This window comes from Ornithodoros turicata, chromosome 7, assembly GCF_037126465.1.
Source record: "Ornithodoros turicata isolate Travis chromosome 7, ASM3712646v1, whole genome shotgun sequence".
Lineage (NCBI taxonomy): Eukaryota > Metazoa > Arthropoda > Arachnida > Ixodida > Argasidae > Ornithodoros > Ornithodoros turicata.
In genome coordinates this window covers 42,745,921-42,767,588 of record NC_088207.1, presented here as the reverse complement: position 1 = coordinate 42,767,588, position 21,668 = coordinate 42,745,921, and the positions used below count along the sequence as shown (strand labels likewise).

General features: G+C 45.1%; 2 protein-coding genes across 3 annotated transcripts; one reads left to right on the top strand and one right to left on the bottom strand.

Annotated features, from left to right (window-relative positions):
- The first annotated feature begins 464 nt into the window (after positions 1–464).
- On the top strand, positions 465–6,956 carry LOC135399900 (uncharacterized). Of its 2 annotated transcripts, none has more exons than XM_064631635.1 (7): positions 465–609; positions 770–870; positions 948–1,103; positions 2,250–2,381; positions 3,301–3,397; positions 3,529–3,678; positions 3,939–6,956. In XM_064631635.1, exons 1-7 carry the CDS (start codon positions 524–526, stop codon positions 6,802–6,804), a joined length of 3,588 nt encoding a protein of 1,195 aa, XP_064487705.1. In that variant the 5' UTR covers positions 465–523; the 3' UTR covers positions 6,805–6,956. The 2 variants fall into 2 exon arrangements, with proteins under 2 accessions (XP_064487705.1, XP_064487706.1); XM_064631636.1 differs by lacking the exon at positions 465–609 and adding an exon at positions 623–690.
- A 1,420-nt stretch (positions 6,957–8,376) lies between these two features.
- Positions 8,377–20,587, bottom strand: LOC135401149 (glutathione S-transferase 3, mitochondrial-like). Its single transcript, XM_064633359.1, has 6 exons — positions 20,444–20,587; positions 18,792–18,929; positions 17,992–18,056; positions 15,737–15,794; positions 10,810–10,882; positions 8,377–10,728 (listed from the first exon to the last, which is right to left on the bottom strand). The coding sequence occupies exons 2-6, from the start codon at positions 18,912–18,914 to the stop codon at positions 10,628–10,630; spliced, it is 420 nt and encodes a 139-aa protein (XP_064489429.1). The 5' UTR covers positions 18,915–18,929; positions 20,444–20,587; the 3' UTR covers positions 8,377–10,627.
- Between the last annotated feature and the right edge of the window lie 1,081 nt (positions 20,588–21,668).

Below are 21,668 nucleotides of genomic sequence, written 5' to 3'. Positions count from 1 at the left end.
TCATAGCCTTGGCCAATCCCCCTTGGTGGATAACGGCCAGCGCCTGAGGTAGAAGAAGAAAAAAGAAGAATCATCTCCCTAGTGTAGCCCGTCACCGTAGGGTTCACGGCCTCCTTTTGAGAGGACGAAGAAGCCGCTGCCTGCGTTCTTTTTGTCATAGACTCGAATATATCGTCATAGACTCGACGACATATGTCATAGACTCGAATAATAACATCGACTCGGAGACCGCTCGAATCCTCACGTCACCCCCCCCCCCCCCCTCGCGTGTACATAAGAACTGGTGCAGCACTTTTCTTTCGAAACGAATGAACCTAGTGTGTTGTGTGTGTGCAGATCAATTTCATAGCCCTGACCAGTCTCACTTGGCTAGTGACTAATCTCCGTGGGGCAGAAGAAGAGAAAGAAGAAGAAGAAGCTGCTAACGATGTTCGATACAGCATTGTGCCTAACGGCCATTGCTCTAAGGTGGAAGAAGAAGAAGAAGCATTGTTGACATCCTTCATTCCGAAGGGTGCTCCGAATGTGGACCATGCATCAAGTTCTTTGTGCTGCTGCTCTGGCTTCGTTTCTTGCCGTTCACGCGGAGTTGCTGCTGGGGTCGAGTTCGTAAGTGTACAAAAAGAATATTTACGCGGTGACCATATGAAATATGGCAATGTTGAACAAGCCGAAAATCATCGATGCGGAGTAAGGTTATTAGTAGGCCATTTAGGCTGTAGTGCTTCGTTCAGCTTCCTACTCAAGATAATCTGCTATTTCTTCACAGGCCACCGGATCGCACGAGAACGGAATCTGAAAAAAGTCCTCACTCAATTACACCAATAGGTGCGGACATCACAGCGGATGATTTTGGACAGAATGGCACGAGTAAGTCACCTTGGCTTGCGGGGCAGCTTCTGAATGCCGCTGCGGTGGAGAGTTTGTGTGTTCCTTACGTTTTTCAGACAACGGGATGTCTGAGATGGGCATGCCGTGCATCAGACACAGCGATTGCATGCCTGGACTCGGGTTGTCATGTCACAAGGCCACGGGTGAATGCGATTGTGCTTCTACGAACCCTATAAAGCTTGACGATGGAGAGAGAATGTACTGCGTTTCTGGTACGCGCTCTTGCACACCTTTGTCTTGTACACCCTATACCCCTAACACACGTGCACGTTTGAACTCCTTTCCATTAGGAGTACTTTACAGCTGCAAAGGACACCCTCGCGAAAGGAGTTCGTGTCGGTGACACACGGCAAGAGAGAACTCCTTTATTCTTGAAAGTCGGGTAGTTAGATAACAGTAACAGCAAACATAACAATACGACCAATGACTTCAAAAATACGTGCTGCAACTGCAATAACTGCAGGCAGACTTCGAGTACTTGACAAACCAAAACACTGTGTACCCTTCGTTCGAGAGTATTGTCATCGTATCGCCCTTCGTTTTGACGCTACGCCATAAGCCTTTACGAAAGGATATCGCCGATCTCAGCTTCCCAAATGGACCGCTTCGTAAAAGGAGATTCTCATTTGCCGTGTGTCACGTCACGCAACGCCTTTCCGTTAGGTGTCCTTGGGAGTTCAAACGTGCTCGTGTGTCAGGGGTATTAGTCACTTAAAAAACAAAAAGTAACCCCTGTTTGAGAATGTTCATACCCAAGCAGCACAATGTACTGAAAGTCGAGTGCAATAGGAGTGGACGGTATGTGTCTTATCAGTGTTCTTTAGTTTCACGAGTTTGTTCAAGGCCTTCCACCTACCCGTCCACCCCTATTGCACTCGACTTTCAGTACATTTTGCTGCTTGGGTTCCTTCGTTTCTCCCAGCGTCGTTCCGATAAGTACTTTCGCGTTTCTTCCGCGATATCATCTCGGAGCGTCTCCTCACCCTCCTCTGCCGCTATCTCACCGGAAAAAGTCGCTCGTACGGATACCTGGGTATACGTCAATAGTAAATACCACTAAAGTACTGAATAGTCTGGTACTATAGTTCGTTCGGAATTACAACGTACCATTCAAGGCCATACCCTGCGTGACTGAGTACTCTTGAAATGTCTGGCAGTCCCCCACACAGATTAAATAAGGTTCGTTTATGTCATCTGCAAACTTTGTCAAGTGATCCCCAGCAACGTTGTTCATGGTCCCCACCTTCAGTCGTTCTCGCGGTCACCTAGGACGTTTTTGCTTCGATACACTTCGAACATGACGTTGTAGCACGTACGTGTAGCTTCACCTGTACCATGAGTTCTTTTCTCGAACACAGCACGACTCCTGCAAGACCCCTGCTCTAAAGACCTCGAGTGCTCCTACAGGACACCCGGTGCCAAGTGTGTCAACTTCCGTTGTGACTGCCCGCCGACCTATTACTTGTACGACAACCAGCGATGCGAGTCCTGTGAGTTGCACTAATCAGACATGTTTGCTACCTGAAAGGAGCAACGGAGCTCCTCTGGTACGGCGCTGCCCGAACTCCGTTGGAACTCGGGAGGAGCAAGCTAATGGTACAGGTCCCGACAAAAGTTTACGGAACACGCGTGCGTGTATTTCCTCCTCGGTGCGACGCCCTACCGGCGAGCGGAAACGGGCGCGTTTACTACTAGTTCAGAGGGGTGAGCGAGTGCCCTAGTAGCGCCTCACCGCGATAGTTTCGGTATCGCTTAAATGTGCTCGAAACGTGGTTTGAATTGGTGTTGCTGCCGGCGCACTCCTCCGTCCCTCTGAACCCGTTTCCGCTTGCCGCTAGGGTGTCGCGCCTAGGGGAAAATACACCGATCGCGTGTTCCGTAAACTTTTGTCGGGAGCTGTACAAACACCACGCATTATGATGGCAAACAGTTCAGAACATTGCGGAGCAAGAAAGAAATTCATCGCTCATGCTCAACTCATTCACCATATTGAGCATGGGTGAGTCTTGAAGGTGGTATGAGCACGATTGATGGCGATGATATTCTGCTTCCCCAAGAAAAGCTGATCCGCAGTAGTGTTTATAGAATGTCTTATGGGAACCGAAGACAGCTTGAGGACTGTGGCACGGCTCACTACGTAGGATACTTCAAGAATGAGGAACCAGGCTCTATCCATTCCCCGTTGACGTCATCCTTCCCCTCCCCGTTAATTTTTAGCATTGAATAGAATTGAGCGTAGCATTAAAGAGTGCAGTGTGTGGTGATGTCAGTCAGAAATATAACAGGACGGACTCACGGGACGTTTGTGATTTTGAAATCCATTCTTGCTGCTGCCGTGCCATAAATAGAAACCTTGCTCGTTCGTGTTCATACTTGGTTGTCAACGCAGTATGTCTCATTTCACTTCAGATATTCCAGCAGTTCTGTCAAATCATAGTGTACTGACCATCACCATCGGCCTGATAATGTCACTTGTGGTTCTTGGCATCATTCTGTCATATCAAAGGTTTGTCACTGTCTTCATTCTGTAGTGCAGTGTTCTACAATTATGTAGTTAGCAATCGTGCATAGAAAACACCCATAAGCATGATCACCTATGCCATGACAACCATTTCAAAAGCAAATGTCTCACCTCAGAGTTCGGAGCTCCAAACCGAGGGATGCAGAATCTGAAGCCAAACCAGGAATGTCCCTGGAAGATGACACAAGGTACCAGGATTTTCTTGAACACCTTCGCAGTGATCCAGCTGCCGGAGCAGGAATTGGTCCAGCGCCGAGGCCGTTTAGGTAGGTTTAACGCCATTGCTACAGCCTTTCCATAAATACGTTTTACGAAACTACGCCACTTATTTTCCATACCGTGGTCAGTACTCAGTAGTCCAAAGGAATAAAATGACGCTATAGTTTCGAGATCGACTGGAACGGATGCGACCGTTCCTTTAAGTTCCATACCTGCATGTTTCGGAGCCATCTGTTTTCAGAGCAGATCTGTCGCGTTGCGTTAAAACTCCTGCCTTCTTTTTGTCTTTTTTCATATCCCTACACAGTTATAGCACAATGGACCACGCCAAACCCCAAATTGGCACTGAAGTATATCCAGCTGCATACCAGCGCAATCCGCCGCACTGCCTCCCCTGCCGCGACAGCCCCAGAGGCAGCGATTGTTCCGGTCGACGTAGTTTAAGGAGGAAGTCCTGCCCTTCTTGGGAGAAAACTGTGTGGGAACAAGGTGTCCTGGCGCTCCGTAAGGTCTGCGCTTCAGATTCACAACATATGGTGCCGCCTCGAGATGTTTTGCTGATCCGCGCGGATCCACAGCTTGCAGCTGCCTCTTCTTTATCCCCTGCGGAATGGAGTCGATGGGGGCGGCAACAGCAGACGACGTCAACTGGTGCCCGCTACGAGTTCACAACCCTTGAAGGCGAGAAAAATCCGAGAGCAGGCGCAGACTTGCTATTCAGGCCAACAAGCTCCGTCGCGTCTGATGCAGAAGTTGTCGTCGCCGCAATGAATAATGATTGCCCAACATGTCCGCGCAAACAGAGCGACACTGCTCAAAGTAGAAATAGGAAGCAAGTTATAAATTGCGCTTCTGAGGCACACGGCAGAGAAGGTGAACTGCAATCTGAACAGGAGCCGGCGCAGCAGGCGGGGTTGCACTATTGCGGACCTCGTGTGGAAGTACCGTCTAGCTCGATCGCAGTGAATGAAATGAAGGGGGTCGGAAAAGACAATTCACAACGGTGCCATATGGACGCAGGTGGCACGGCACCATCACTGGTGACAAGAATGAAGGAAGCATTGGAAAAGAGGATCGAGACGCTCAACAGGAAGCAAGGCCATCCACTATCTCAATTTCGGAGCAAGAATGGGAAATGTGTGACAGACAAGACTGACGTTACTAACGACACCACAGAGCAGCCTCAAGGTACGTGTCGTCCGGCGCCTGGAAGTGTTCCAGTAAGGTCTCTTCCCTCCATTCCAGTAAGAAAGGTTGATGAAGTGGGCAATGCTGCTCCCTTGCAGCGTCATGCACTGTGTTCTCAATCTACGGCCAAGAAAGCGTCTCAGGAGAAAGAGGTAGCGAAAAATGGGGAAAATAATGTAGGATCGCGTTCAACGAAGTCATGCGCGCCTCGTTCTGACGTCCCGAAGAAAGCGATATCGTTCGCTCCATGCGGCAAAGCTGAGGGCCTCGCGCAATCGCCCCGTGGAAAAGTTAATCCCGTGCCACTTGGGACAAGCAAACATGTGACTATCTCTTTGGGACACGAAGCTCAACAAGGGACACGTGAGGCAAGCTTGCATAAAGTACGACTACGTCCGTCCTTAAGATCGAGGAGTCCCCCACCAGAGCCGCAACCTCGCAAGCCCACAATGGGTAAGGACGTAAGTGAAGGTGAAAGGCAAGCAGGTTCAAGGCCACGCACATATGCCTCAGAAGAAGGCGTCATCGAATCGGCTAAGACTGGTTCGCTCCAAAAACCTCCAGAAACCCTTTGGCAGGAGCTTGTCCGGGCTGACCTCAAATTGCCTTTAGACTCACGCACCGCCGCCAATTTTATTGGCCCTGCCATCCATCGTAACGCGCAAGATTTTGACATCGAATTTCCATTTAGCTCTTTGAGCCATAGCGTTCACAGCAGTAGCAGCATCGTTCTTCCGTCATTACTCAAGAAGCAAAATAACAAACAATCGGCTTTCCTTGAAAAAAATAACCTGCAATCCCCATTGCCCCCAGCGTTAAGCTCAAACCCCTGCAAAGGGCAAAGCTTGTTGGACGAACTTATTACCGCAGCTCAGAGCAAGTTGGCACCAATTCCTCCAGGAGCCCCTCACGGCACATCGCGTTCCGTTTATGCACCAATAGCGGAACAGGACCTTCACACCGACGAAGATGAACCTGCTCCGAGACGTCTCAATCAAGGGGGCCGTCCAGCAGGCCCCGTGCGGTTCACTTGCAGCGAACTATCAGCGAGGTCTCCGCGCAGGATCACGTCGGAGCTTCGAGAGGGTGATAAGGTTGACGAGGCCGCGAGGCGACACTCGGACACATCGATGGTAGTGCCAGATGAAGCGTCGCAGGAAGAGCGGGGCCCGTCACCAACAGTGCAATCTGGCACGCCTCGCATTGAACCATCTGGGCCGTTCGAGCTCCCCACAAAAACGCTTCAAATGGCTCGTGTGTGGGAGCAGCGTCACGTGGCTTCCAGCACGACAAGCGGGGAACCAAAGTCGTCACCCCACCCTATAAAATTTCAAGACGTTACTCTGCGCAACATGGAATGGAGAAGGCTTCGAAATGCAATCGGCTTTGAGTATGAACCCGGTGAACAACAAAGCACGGGGCAAACAACCACAATGATGATGATGGAGACATGCAACAGAAGTTCAGCCAAATCAGGTCAATGGGGCAAGCTGCCACGCGAGTTTAAGTCCGCGAAACTTATTTCTGGCAGTGCCGCTAATGCACGTCGAGAAGAGGTGGAGTATCCACGTAATAGCACGACGGTGTCGCGTTCGTGCGGCGCTCAATCGCGCACGTCAGGCTTGAGAGGTGTGACGTTCCACGGCTCCGCGTCGACCTCGAATACTTCCCGAAGTAGGTACGCATCCGGAAGTTGCGCACGATCGTCCGTGTCTGAACGGCGGCATCGACCTCATAGAGCCTATTTGACGACCAAGAATCGACTGAAGCAGGGGTCCGTCGGCTATCCCCATTACAGGTCAAGTGACCAGCTATGGCCTTGGGCAATCAGAACGAAAAGTAATGCTTCGGTGGCCACGTGCCGAAGCGGGCTCCTTGACCCCATCCGATTAAGGAAGACGCGCTCAGCCATTCCAAAGAGGAAGAATGTTAGTTTGCGGCACTGGAAAAGTGGGCTTGTGACTACCGTCCGCGATGCTTCTTAAATTTCTGCATCATATTTCACCTTCGCTATCGTACTCAGCATGTTCGGTCGGTAAGCGCTGTAATCTCAGGCACAGATCGCCGAGCAGGGATCGCATGCAGGAACATGTAAATAAATGTGACATTGTCAAAGCCTTAACGAATTGTTTTTCTTTTCATTTTTGACGGATTAAATTATACCCCTGTCACGGCCCCTGTCAATTACCGTTGATTTCAATTTTCATTGAAGACTGCCCGTGTCTCTCTCCCACACCTCTTTCTCGCGTATTCTCTGCACATGGCTCTTTGCCCGTATCACACTGGCGGTTTCTTTCCTCATCAGCGACAACCATCAAGCGAGGCATTGAAACTGCGTGCCGATGATAGGGTAGGGGGTCTCTAATCGAACCTAGTGATTACAAGCAAACCGGCAAATAAATGTGTTATCAAACGAGCGTTTTCGTAATAGAGGCACTCTTACGTAATTGAGTTGAGTGTTTCTACAGTGAGGGAGGAAGGGGGATGCGGAAAAATCGTCCCTGGAGAAATCGTCCCAGGTGGGAACCTAGGTTAGTTTTCAGACGTTAGGTTAGTTAGGCAGTTTGAGACTTTGTATGTATTTGTCCCTTCTATGTTGTTCCAGCCTCAGAACATCAGTTCTCTCATTTACTTGATACTTTTCTTGCGGGGACGATTTCTCCAGGGGAAATTTTTTCCTGGGGACGGCTCTTCCGGGGGACTCGGCTCTTCACACGGCTCTTCCAAGCAGCCGTGGTGTCAACTTCGTTCTTCCCTGTGTTGTTTCTTGCTGCATTCAACAATATGTCCGGGGGACATTTTTTCCGGGGACGATTACTCCGGGAACATTTTTTCCGGTGACGATTTTTCATAGTGTGACGACACGAGGGCGTTTCCTTGGCGTCAGTCACTGCTGCTGCAGAGAATACGCGAGAAAGAGGTGTGTGAGAGAACGCTAGTACGTGACCATCCTAGTGAGCGTCACGGAACATCAGGCGAGATGATGAGGATATTCTCTGGCTTGCTCCTCTCCGTGGGCGCAGGCCCGCTGGCGAATCTTACGACAGCACACGTATAAATCTGAAAGTACGTCGATCTCGAGCGAAAATGCTCGCAGGGGAGTTGATTGGCGTCAAGCGCTCCAGCCAGTCACATTCATTTCAACTGCGCTCTTGTACAGCCTGGTACACCGGAATATTTTGGGAAATAAAGAACTAGCTAGTTCTTGGGGAAATAAAGAACTAGCTAGTTATTGACAAAAATCTCGCCTTGATAAAACAATAGAATATCGAAACCGAAAAAATCGATACCTACACGTGCATCCCTATCAGCATATGAATAGATAGTCTGTACTAGGCCAAGGTGCATTAGGTTGAACACGATTAGTGTAAAATGTTTTGGTATATTACCGTTAGAATATTTCTATTACTTTCGCATCTCTTATAACTTATCCATGTATGCCATGACCCGATTTCAAGGAATTGTAGCTGGACATCAGCAGCCTTCAGAAAAACAGAACTGCTCTGTTGTTTTTGTAACGCCATATATCAGGTGTAAAGGCTGAAAATGAGCACTACTTATGTAGAAAATAGTAATTTTATTGCAGGATGTAAATGTGTTTACATAGATACAGAGGTGGTTGTATATATCTCATGAGCTATCCTGCAGAAAATATCATGATACTCGTATAAAATAAAGTGTATACAAAATTAAACACAAGCCTTAACCATGTTTATGTTTCCCTCTAAATATGCACTGAATACCCATTACAATACTGTGCTATGTATAAACGTATTACACGAGTAAGCAATTACGGACGCGACTTTGTTCACCTCCAGCTTCAAGCGTAGTTCAATTCTACCAAATATGTGGCGCTGTCGAACACTATGACGTCATTTGTTTACAAACAGGGAGAGGTCTATTGTTGGACATAAACGAAAACGATCCAAGCGTGATGCACTCCTCCGCAGGCAACTCAAGGTCTAACTCAACTACTCACGCGCGCTGCACCTGCGTAATGTTATTTTGTGTCCGAAGTAACTTGGAAGTAACTCGTTTTTTTTTTAAGTAACTCAGTAACTGCGAGCTACATTTCAGGCTGAAGAACTTCGTTATTAATTTAGTTACATTTTTCACACTGTAACTGAACTTGTAACGAGTTCATTTTGACGGGTAAGTTCTCAATCTATGATTCTATTTGGTTCTGTCCAAAACTTTGAAATGACAGTGTTGTTTTGGGTTAATGGAAGGCCACGCAAGAGATCAATAACAAAAACAGAACTTAGATCACAGTCGCTTGATTATTACTAGAGGGGAGGGGTTCCGGATGTCCTGCCCCCCCCCCCCTTAATTTCTGTCTTCACATACTACTGACAAGATTTGCGGCGCAAGAACAGCGTAAAGAAAAAGACACACACCACGACGCCGACGTGGTGTGTGTCCTTTTCTTTGTACTGTTCTCGCGCCGCAAAACTGGTCAGTGATGTACCAACTGCCCCAAGTTCAGATTCCATTAGTTCAGATATTCCATTGACACCCCCTGTAGTGCATGTAGCATGCTATCCCCCACACATCAGAAAAATCCTGGATCTGCCCAATTATTACTGTCCAACTGGGACAGTGTGGCAGATGGAGTTGCGGGTGCCCAAGGCCTAACTAGTTCTGTGTGCTACAGTTTGCCCCCCCAGCCAGGGACACGTACTGCACTCTAAGATCATTGGGGAGTCCGGGGAGGGGCTGATGTCGGAAAATCCTAGCTCCCGTTTCCTGTATTTCAGTGGGCAGGTCGTCTATATTTTGTCAATAAAAATGTTTTCATAACCTGTTGCTGATATAGTTCCAGGATATTTCCTTGTCCTTAAAATGTTTGTAAGCTTCTCAAAAACATGCGTTATTCAATGCACCACGATATGGCTCTTTTTTTTTTTTCGTGAGCATTTGGAGGGGGTGGAAGGAGGCAACCATAAAGGTAATGTACTTTCTTCTCATGCAGCTGCCATTGTATCAGTGTATTCTTTCATGAGGTATCTGTCGTCGTAACTCATTTATCTGTATCCACATTTTAAAGGTTAACAACCTGGGCCATTCCATGCCACGACTGAAAGTGGCCGCTTGACCATGACAGATTTTTTTTTTTTTTTTTCAAAAAATGTGTGCAGGTAGAAGACTCCCATAGAACAGCGGTTCTGGAGGATGCAGCTGTTATCTTTAATTTTTTAAAATACAACTGCAAGTTGGGAAAATTGCAAATTTTACATTTTTTAGCTCCACCACGCGATGTACTACGCACGTGAAGATGGAACGCTTTGAGGACATACCTGGGAGCGACACTCAATAAGGTACAGTGAAGACTTCACTCCTGAGGTACCACCGAAAGCAGTAAAAAAACAAAAAAAACTGCCAAACGGAAAGGAAATGGCGGCGTCTAGACGTACCATTAGAAGGTGAGGGAGAAACCTGCTTTGCCTAACGTACACAGTGTGGGATATTACACCTTTCCAAAACATAAATATCACATGCGGTATCTTGCCACATCACGCGCGGGTGAATAAATGGTAAAAAGGTGAGGTATACTTTTCTGACTTTACCATACTTATTTAGGCCTCTAAAAAATTAAAGGTGATGTATTTTGAGCTGCGTTCTCCAGCACTACTCTTCCACGTTGGTCTTCTACCTGCATTTTTTTTTTTTTTATCTACTATGGTCGAGCGCCCACTTCGGATCATCTGGCGTGGAGTGGCCCACCTCTGATTGTTTCCATATGGGATAAAAACCAGTTCTGCTTGCAGACTGTTGATTCAATAGCACAACAGTGACATATACACAAGCTCAGAGATAGCCCAACATATGCACACCCAACTTGATAGTGGTGCCCAGAAGGGTCAGCAGTCCAAGGTACTGGAAGGCTCCACGATAACGCTTTGAAGGATCTGTGAATGTTGAATTATCACATTGAACACACTGAACACATGAGCGCAAACAAACCACAGAATGTGTGCCCTGCTTTTTACCTCCTGTTGAGTAACCTAGGGCATAGCAAACCCTTCCAGCAAGGTAGACAGCTCCAGCAGCTGCACCAAGCACCTGCACAAATTGGAATCAATAAGGGATATGACACAATCATCTCTGCTGCTGCATGCGCAAGAAAATGATGAGTTGAGATTTAACGACATATAAGCGGCTATGGCCTCGATGCACCAAGTAACAGTTCTGTACTGACAGGGAAAATGCATGGTTGCCTGCACACCCAAAGACGTTGAAGCCAGCTCCCATCTCAGAAATGAACTTTAATTACACCGGACGGACTTGTAGAATGTATGGTAAAGGAGTGTCGGGAGTTAAATGTCCTTACACTTCAAGGGAGATAACGATTGCAGAGGCAGTGCATCAAAGAAATGGATGGCTCCACGCTGAAGGTGGCAGGGTGAAGCTGAAGAGGGGCCCACAGCTATTTTTACCAAGTGCAAATGCAGATGCTGGTGTGTCAGAGGATCTATATTGCGACTTTGTTGGGTGGACTCCGCACGATACGTTAATGGAGCATATCTATAAGGACACGGCCTTCTGCGCAAAATTGCTCAACACCTGCAATCAGTTCTTCCGAGAGGCACTTCTGCCTGAAATCTGTTTCAGGTACTGGACAACACAGTGTACTACAGTCGATCACAGTGAATGTATAGCTGGGACTTTGGACAAAGACAATGATAGTGGTAATGTGGCACAGGAGATGTACTACTTCTGGGGAGGACTAGAACATGGCATTATGGCTTGTGGTTTCACTTTGAGTGTGTGAAGCTAAAAGTGGCACCTAAGGGATGATGGCTGTGCAGAGTATGCAAAAAGGAAGGAAGGAAGGAAAGCACCCGCAGAGTAAAACTGTGCTCCGCAGAACTGTTTTTTATTCACCGCTACTCAAAAAGGCACAACTAAGGCACTCAAGTTTGTCAGTGCTGAGCATACGGTCACAATCTTATCTAGTACACTCCTCCTGTGACTCCTTTTCTGTGGTCCATAAGCAAGTGAACTGATACTGTGCTCTTCAAAATTCTGTACTTCTGTAATTGCAACCGAGCTGCAAAATGGAAAGTAATGTAACAATTACAATGACATATTACTGCACACATCATTAACTTATTTTATTGTACAAGAGAGAAACTGATGTTCTGAGGCTGGAACAACATAGAAGGGACAGATACAAACAAAGCCTCAAATTGCCTAAGAAATCAACGATGAAAGATGAAAGTCACTGAAAAGGTTTGCCAGCTGTAGGGATCGAACCCACATCTTCTGGATTACCTTTCATACCTGGATATCTTTCATTATTTTATTGTGCTGTTTACCAGAAGTCATGTGGGGGTTCCGCATTCATTTCTTCACTACAGCCTTAACTGTCGCGTGGAGTCTCTTGTTCACATGTTGTAGAATCCTGGTGGACATCTTCATGACAGGCAGTGGAACCTAAAGCTTCTAAATTGCTCGTTATTGACACCCAAGCCAAATACTCTGTTAAGTTGAGCTGCAGCTCTTCGAATTCTTGAGGAGAGCTCAGTAACTGAATTCATGAAAATGTCAAGAAACAGAAAAAGAAAACAAGCCCAATGAAGCTATAATATTCCATCGCGTCTCATATATCATACAAGAGAATATATTCCTTGGCAAGAATGCAGCGAGGTGCTGACGCTGCACTCTGCAACACAAATTACGCAGTATTTTTGTCACGTGTTTATTCTTATTTTTGGGTTATATTCTCTGTAATTGCCTTCACGTTTTATTTTTGCAGGAAGTAACAACGTGCTCACCACTTTTTCGGGCTCAAGTAATTGTGACTCCATTGGTTCCTCACACATTGACACTTTGCGTCCGCACTGACATTCTTCGAGCAGTGCAACAGCGTGGCTCAACTCTATGCAATTAGCAAAAGTTTGCAGGAATTGAGTGCCTACACTACTATGTAACAGCTGTCATTAACGAGATTTCTGTGTTTTAATTAAACCTTGCTCTGTAGGACGTTTCTATTCGGTCGTTTCATTTATCCGGATGCCGCGGTATCCGGACGATTTCGCCGGGAACGGCACCGTCCGGATAAATGGGGGTCGACTATATTTATTTTTTAAATCCTGAAATGTGCACGTTCGCACGTACGTTGAAATATCCATAATCGAATATTGCGATGTGAATGAGCGGAAACCAAGACCATGTACCTGAGGAGCACGTGATCTTTGGCAGTGGCAGCTCACCTGGCAAGCGCGTGGTATCCTGACACGGAGTGAGCGCTGTCCTCCCTGCACTTCTAATGCACGCAGTTTTCGGCTCATTTGCATAGCAAAATTCGGCGTTGGATATGTCTACGCACGTGCTCAATTCAGGATTTTTAAAAGACAGAATTGCTTTCAACAAAGATCGTCTCCCATTGTGCTATCTCACTTTTGCTCAAGATAGCGTAATTAAAGAATTAATGAATCTTAGGTAATTAGTCATCTAGCAGTCACATACTCTCTCAGAGAGGATGGCCGCCTGGCCGTAAAACGCAACTGCAAAAACGACGTCTATGCTACTCTCGTAGCTTTTTTTTAAACGTCCGGCGCAGCTAAAAAAAGCACCCTGCACGTGTAACTTGCAAAGCTTGAATAGCAGTATTACGTTTGTCTTCTATGTGGCAAAATGCAGCGATGAATCGTGGTTCCCACTGAATTTTGGAACAAAAATTCAAGGGTCTTTCAAGGGCCTTCTAAGGCTCAGCCGCTGTTTTGCCTGGGATGTAAAACACAGTTTATGACCAGGGCTTCAACGCTGCACAAAAGTATTTATAAACTACAGTTATCACACAAGCAAATACATGGAGACTGTCCAATGATGTCCATCCACAAATGTGATGGATGATTCCTGAACATTAAAGATGATTGGATAGAAAGGAAGGTTGATGAATACAACACAGGGCGCAGTTCATTTGATTCTGGTTTCCGCTTCCGATTCCTATTGCAATGAGTGCTAACGCCTGCGGTTTTGAAGCTATAGTTCCAACTCTGGAAAAGCGGAATTTGCACTTGCAGCACCACGGGAATAAGAAAAGGATGCAAAATCGAGGGTTCTCAAGGGCATTTATTTTGATGTCCACTTTGGCTGGACAGCACGTGTTTCTCTTTGAGCAAGAGGTTTTGCTGCAGCTAGAGAGCTGGCATTTCCATACCCTGTGATACACCATCCTGATAGTACAGAACACCATGTCAACAAGATGCTTTTCAAATTCTACGTCCAGCATGAATAAAGTTTTTGGTTACCATTTACAAGCAGTCGCCTTCTTTTCACTGCACACATTTCATGAGGCGTGCGTCTGTTCAGCATATCGCTGCAGCCACGTGTACACATCTTCGCTGTTGCACATGTTTGAACGGATGACCTCAGTGTCACTCGTAGGTCATATGTCGTCCCTTACATGCTCATATGTTGTGAGCACTGACATCTGCATTCCCAAATCAGCACTTGTTAAATGTTAGAGCGGAAAAAAACTTCACGTTTCTCGCTATAATATTCCCGAGACTCAGCAAGACAGAGTGAAATCAGCAGCGCGAGCGAGAAATTACAGTCTCATTGGTATCTGTGACCAGATATTCTCCTTCTCACTTTCGAGATGGCTCACTTGTAAACCAATGGAATGCACACAAAAAAATGTAAATTACACTTGCGATGTTTCGAGATGTTATTCCAAAACGGTTCTACAGAGGATATATCGATAAAACAAGAAACAAATGCATACCTTGTGTAAAATTGAGCTGTATCAGTCAAAATGTTGTTGGAGTCCGAAATCTGATGCTGCAGAAGCAAAGGCCCGAAACGCAAAAAGACTGGATGGTGGAACACGAAAAATGGAACGCCTCGAGGATACGGGTGCACAGTAGAAAATGCACATTTGACTGCTCAGAGGTACTGCGAAAGTAAAAGCAGATGTGTCTGCTTTTACTGCAACACTATGTTGTCATCGGTACGGTTGCCATGCAAGCATCTCTGCCTGTTTAAACATCAGGTACTGACTACCCACAAGTAAAAAAAACACAGATGTACGTAGCTGATTGCCATATTTGACCTCTCGCTGCTCGCTGAGTGATATGTTTCCAACGTTTACATCACATGCATCTTTGAGGCACCGTTCTGTCTTGTGTCGTCTGCTACAACATTTCTCGCTTGTGCGTGTTTATGGGAAAAAGGCAGCGGAAGCGATTTCACGAAGCAAATGCAAGTGCGACAACAAGTTCACACGCTTGCACAGATTTTTGGCACAATTTTGCACAATTTGCTCATTTAAGAATGTAACTTCATCTGTAAAACTAAAAATGTAAACTTTAGTAATGGTGTGTTAGAAGCATATACGAAGAGGGGAGTCAAGTCCTGTAGATCACATAAACAAAATACAGAAACCGACACTAAAGATTTTTGTTTAAGTTTAATTTGTACAAGCTTTCGCATGGAGGTCCACGCTTCCTCAGGTACAAAATGAAGTGGTGAAACACATAAGTATATATATATAGTATAGACATATACACGACTAAACACTCTGCTGTACAAAGAAAGGGAAGGGGGAAGGAGATATGGTGCCACATGTCTGTTAGCAAATTATCTCTTCGATGATTTCACATCGCTTTTTCTGTGCAGTGACCAAACTGGAATGGTCAATGTTGGCATGGAGAAGGTGCATGGTGTAGAGTGCGCTTACGCGGCAGGTGCGTTCATCGTCATCCCGTTAAATTACTTGCAAAGAGAGTTAATTTGCAGTGTTCACTTATAAAACGAATTTTACGGTGAAATACTCAGGTTCGTGCTGTTACATAAAGCGCTGAACACAATCTTGAGCTGCTGAACTATGCTTCAGGATCAGGTTGAGACCTCAAGTAGACTTGGACGAAGAGGTCGGACATTTTGCAAGGTATAAATGCACAAACTTACTGGATGTTCAAGACTCCCAGCAAACAGCAGGAACAAAAACTGAGGGTAGTTTTCCAAGCTGGAAGTAACAAATACTTGAGTTGCGGTGAATCAGAAGATGAAATGACGAAGACAAAAAACTGTAGCACTCAACTCAGAACCAAAGTTTGGCAACCTATGAGTGCTTAGCACAGTAAACAATGACATACCGTAAACATATATTTCTAAACATAGATTCAACATACTTTTCTTTGTGTGATCAATTTTTCACAAATCTTCAAGACAGTTTGGTCAGGATAACTGCCACTTTATCGGCAAAGACAATTTCTAAAATATTATTTTGTTGTCATCAAATTCACAAAAACTAATATGTTTGCAGTACGTACTTTTTTGCCAACTCAAAAACTCTGCAATTTAGGTTGCAGCTTTGGCCACTGTATTTCCTCAAGAATTCATGAAAAGTTGTTGAGTGTGACAAAAATTTAAAAATTTTGATTCCAGTTTTTGCAGTATGTAAAAGTGCAAGAAGTTGAAGCGTACCTTTCAGCATGTTGTGATACAGGCACAAAAAACTACTTTAGCTTCCCTACAAGGGCTGATTAAAAAGTAATGAGACTGCCTCTGTTTCCCTCTGCATGAGCGCAGATGGACAATCTGTGCTGGGGTTTGTGAAGGTCATACATCAACATTTATAAACCTGCAGTTACGCCACAGTAGCCTGTAGCATTCTGCCGCTGCCGGCATGCATATCCATATGTACATGGCAGTGTGTATACGTACGGTACATGTATTTGAACGATTTTAGAACATTGTAAAAAAATTAAACACTGAGCGTTTCCTAAAGTTGGCTGGCCCGCAATGCACTTAGGAGTTAGGTGAAGCCAACTTGCAGAATGGCAACGCCTACCAAAGGAATGCCTAGAGCGGCACGAATAGCAAAATTTCCCTTGCTGTTTACAAATATTTCACCTGCACTGTGAGTCGAATCCGAATAATTTCTTCAGGCGGCGAATTGAATTTTAATAATCAGAACAAGCCCGATTCGAATAATTTCGAATACTTTCATGGTGAAATATTTTGTGGTGTTGTGCTCATTCAATGATGTTCTGCTCCAAACTTTTGAGCTTTTCACCCAGCATAACATATCGTGAGAAGAAGGGTCTCTCCATGTTGTGTATGGTGGACTGCATTAGTGGGATAAACTGCAATGAGAGTTAGTCAACATGTTCCATGCAGCCTGGTTTGTGTGCCTCTCCTCATTTCTATGTTTACATTGTGAATTCCCTGTACTTTTTTTAGAAACTGCACATATTTCCATCTGTTACTGAACATAACATAACTCTGAAAGTTGGGAGCACATTTACTGGAAAATTCAGTGCCCAGAGTACAGTGTTGACCATGAGCTCACAGAAGTTGTACACCTTAGCGATAGAATATTGTAAACACTCGAGTGTAATGAGGTGAAGCAGACTTGCAGAATTTAGTCGCACACCAAAAGAACAATGGCGGCAATGTTGAATTGGGCTTCACCTAACTCTTGTATGTTATGAGGTGAAGCCCACTTGCGGGCTGGTGATAGCGGAAATATTTGAAAAATTCTAATACTGAAAATAGGTTGCGAATAACATTCGAATAGCATCAGATATTCGTTTCGTATTCAAAATTTTGAATATTCACACAGCTCTAAAAAATATATTAAATGAGGAAATTTTGAAAAAGAAAAATGTTGCGACCCTATTGGGTTGCATTGCATGATTCTGAATCTGTGTCATTATTTCTCAATCAGACCTTGTACAGCCAAAGAGGTTTCCAAATCCACCAGTGTATGTCTGACCACTCACAGATGAACGTGACAAAGAACTAATGTAATGGCATAAACTTATATTGCGCAGATTTCTAAATCTACTGGCAGCAGTGTGCTTGAAGAGATACAGTTTGGCACATATGTGTAAACTCCTCAGCCTACACACAGTCATCTACACATGTGTTGCTTGGTGCAACCAACAAACAAAGCTACGTTAAAACATCAGGACACGAAATGTCATTTGCATTGTTGTTACTAGACATGTCCTACTAAAAATCAGGCAAGTTCAAGACGACCTGCATATCAAAGAAGTGGTCCGACACATTGGATACAGAAATATGTTGGTTCTATGAAGAGTTTGATGGTGCCAACAGTGTTGCCCAAAAAGTCAGAAAGCTTAGATTTTTCTAGTCTAAAGAGTCAGCTGGCAAATGCATGCAAACATAGCTTATAGAACTCTAGGCACACTTACTAGTTCTGGTGGGCTCTCTGAATGCAGTTGAAAACCATGTTTTTGTCAGAGTACATCGCTGGGTACTGCAGAAGAGAATAATCGTTATTAGCATAACATTATGTTGAACTCTGGGTATGTTCACTTCAGAACAGCTGCTGCTGCTGCTACATGCCAAGCAAAAGTGTTCACAACTTCACACTGAAGCTGTTCACAAGAAGGCGTGTGTAGGAAGTGTGTATGTGAAAGAAATATAGCATTGCTGCAGAGCCATTAAAGCAGCGCAGAAAGCCATCTCAAAGATGTTCTGTTTCTGACGCATTATGAAAGGGTGTGACTTGATTTGCAGACTAATACAAAAAAAAATATCTGTATGTAATATTTTTCATATAAAAAATGCACCCGAACATCGATGCGTGCGGGCTGCTAGCACCAGTGGGCATTGTGGTAAGACCTTCTTTGTCTTTGATTTTTCTAAGTGGACCATTCTACAGGGCATTTGACAAGTAGATTGAGTAGTAGATTTGAAAAGTAATTTTTTAATACCATTTCGTATCACATAATTGAAACACCCTGTATGTCGCTAAACAAAGCACTGCTCTTCACTGTTAATTATGTTTGTGTGTAGGAATGATCAGTGAAAATTTGAAGTCTGGGATGGTCTCCAGGAAAATGGGACTTCTCCTTTATTATTGCTATCCGATGAGCTAAAGTGGCTGATCTTACGCTACAACGTTCAACAAGTGCAAAAACAAAAAGCAAAGAACCGTGCACACAATGCACAGTGCCGCTGTCCTGAATCAAGTGTATCGTCACATTACCTTAACATCATACTTCTTCCTGGCTCTTCCAACCAAAGACTGGTGCCATAAGTTCACAAATGCTGACCCCACACCTACTAAGACAACATAGCCATATTCTCGCTGAAGTGTGAGCGTCATCATGTTGAAATCAGTCACCTGGAAAATAAAATCTATGTCAAAACAAATGGAAGATGTCAGCACAGTTAACCATAACGAAATTCACAAGAAAATTTGGCGTGGCATAGAGTGTGCTTTCGGAACCTGTCTAGATAAAGTTCCAATGTTATCTGGACTTTCACCACACCCAAAAAATGATGTGTGGGTGTGGCTATACTCCACTCATCATTGTCACTGCATTTTGCAATTACCCTTCCATGAAATGGCCACCCCAAGTGCCAGACCGGTAAAACATTTGTGACTCAATAGGAAAACTAATTTGCTTCGCTTAAAGTTTACTGGGTGCCTTCTACAGCCATTCCAATACAGCACATTTACAATTTCTAGCAAATTTTCTATTTATTGTGTACCTTATGGCTTAAAAGACATCTCGAACATCTCGTGGATGAAGTCACTGTTTGGGCAACTCATTGCAAGTATAACTCGCTACTGTAACTCCAACATAAGGAAGCACATAAGTGCACAGCTTCCTTCATCGTACTGAAGATTGAAGGAGACGCCATACACCACCCACTGCGACATCAAAACCTGATGTTAATTATATTGAATGTCAAGCATGAAATATCGCATATTATGTAGCAAGCAACATGAGGGCGGCTTCGGAGCTTCATTTCATTACATTTTCCACACAGTAACATAACTTGTAACGTGCTACATTTCTCGAGAAATTTGCTCATTTCTGGATGAGATATCCCATCCCCTCCTATCCCCAGTGAGGTCAAAATCATTTGCAGCAGAAAAACGACAAAAAGCACTTACAGATTTGTACTAACTAACTACTTGCAGGAAAATGTACTATACATTGCATAATAGAGCCATTCAGTCACCAAAGACAATATATCACACTGCACTTATGATAACTGAGCGCCAAAGCTACAAGGAAGTTTGCTTTCACCTTTTTCAATAAGTCTGCCATCATACACAGTGCTAACTATCTTTCAATGTAAATTTAGCTCAGTATCAATTGCTGTGTATTGTGTATGTTTATGGGTATATGATTATGGGTATATGTGTGCTGGCAGCCGAGTTGTGTCGGGCAATCACAGAAACTTCAGCGGGGTGTTGCAAAACAACAGGAAGGGTAGTAGGGGGAAATTGGCTGTACCGAACCGCACCGCACCGAAATTTACGTAGACGAGCACTGAACAACATGTATATCCCTTTGTGCTGTGTGGCGTCTATGTAAATTTCGATGGCTCGTGACCAACCTGACTGATAAGATGCTGATTTTTCGAATGTTTTGTGGTCCTACAGTTCCACAACACCGAGACATCACAAGAACAACTGCCCAGCACCAATTTGGAAATAATCGGAGACATGCACTACTACTGCACATATATCACACGATTTGACTCCGAATCACCGACTTCTGCCCCCGAATTCGTGAAGTGCATTTAGCCCGAAAACGTCGCACACTCCGTATCTACGGATAACATATTATGCATCAACTCGAGAAATTCAATATGAAAATACACAGAACAGAAGACACGTACAGCGAAACTGCGAGGAAGTAACTAGAGAACCACAGCCGGGCGTAGGAAAACAAAATACAAAATACCACAGAAACAGACGCACTACTGTTGACGACGAACAACACAACAAGCGCCTACAGAGGCTACGGCTACGGCTCCGGCCTACAGCTCTGAGCGCCTAGTGGGCCTAGTGCTGCTAGCGCCAACAGCGGAGAACAGGTGCAACGAAATTGCAACGACAAGCAACGCCCCAAGCGGCCAGAACGGAAAGGAATCCCACAATGCGCCGACGCGCCGACAACACCGACAACGCTCGCCCAGCCAAACACAACCGTCAGCCAGAAAAACGGTAGAGTCACTGTGACTCTGACAAACGCAGAGCCGTATATTAAAAGGGAGTCTGGCCATTGGGAGGAGTCACAAAAAGAGGCTCGACTTGTCAATCACAGTTTCGCTCCACTGATTGGTTTGCTCTTTATCAAGGGGGTCGCCATGACACCTCACTGCCACCCAAAATGGCGACGAAAACAAACACAGTGAAGCGGGGATTTCGTGACAAAAAATTTTCACAGACTACTCTGATTTTACGCTGCAAATGTACATCCTCATATACGTTTCTCGGAAATCAGTTTCAACTGATGCTCATCCATCGATATCTAACCGAAAATAATACGTTTTGTCGCCGGTGTTAGGCCTAGTGAACACGGCAATCACAACGAAAACATAACAAAAACGGCGCTGTGCTGTACAATCTTATATTTAATTGCTGGATTTCATGGATATAAATATTCTTGCCTCTTATATTCCAACTATTCATGTAGATTTGATTTAAAATCCTACCGACAACAGAGGAAGGGAGTTGCCTCAGGACAGAAGCCGCCGATATTTCGAACAGAGACTGTTCTTCTTCTGGGCACCGTCCTCATCATTGGCATGGTATTTAAAGGGTTAGGTGTGACGTGGACGTGGACGAAACGGGTATTTAAAGGGTGGTGTGACGTGTGACGTGGACGAAACGGGACAACAGTCCCGTTTCGTCCACGTGTTCGTGAACCTTCCATTTTTCTGTAACCGGTCTGTAGCCTAGATCACTACGTTCACATAATCCCCTCCACACTCTAACAAAGCAGCCATTCACTCCGGCCGTAAAAACCCGTACGGAACCTTTCTTCCCTCCGGGCTGTTGACCCACAATTCGCATGAACCTTTAAACACGTCACACCTAACCCTTTAAATACCATGCCAA

Excerpts from the sequence above, each read along its gene's own strand:
- LOC135401149 (XM_064633359.1), bottom strand. The coding sequence starts at position 18,914 with ATGATGACGCTCACACTTCAGCGAGAATATGGCTATGTTGTCTTAGTA. Across the intron at positions 15,795-17,991 it reads CAGAGAGCCCACCAGAACTA|CTTGGAAAACTACCCTCAGT; the intron begins GTAAGTGTGCCT and ends TGTTACTTCCAG. Across the intron at positions 10,883-15,736 it reads CTGGGAGTCTTGAACATCCA|GTGCTTGGTGCAGCTGCTGG; the intron begins GTAAGTTTGTGC and ends CAATTTGTGCAG.
- LOC135399900 (XM_064631635.1), top strand. The coding sequence starts at position 524 with ATGTGGACCATGCATCAAGTTCTTTGTGCTGCTGCTCTGGCTTCGTTT. Across the intron at positions 3,398-3,528 it reads ATCATTCTGTCATATCAAAG|AGTTCGGAGCTCCAAACCGA; the intron begins GTTTGTCACTGT and ends GTCTCACCTCAG. Across the intron at positions 3,679-3,938 it reads CCAGCGCCGAGGCCGTTTAG|TTATAGCACAATGGACCACG; the intron begins GTAGGTTTAACG and ends ATCCCTACACAG.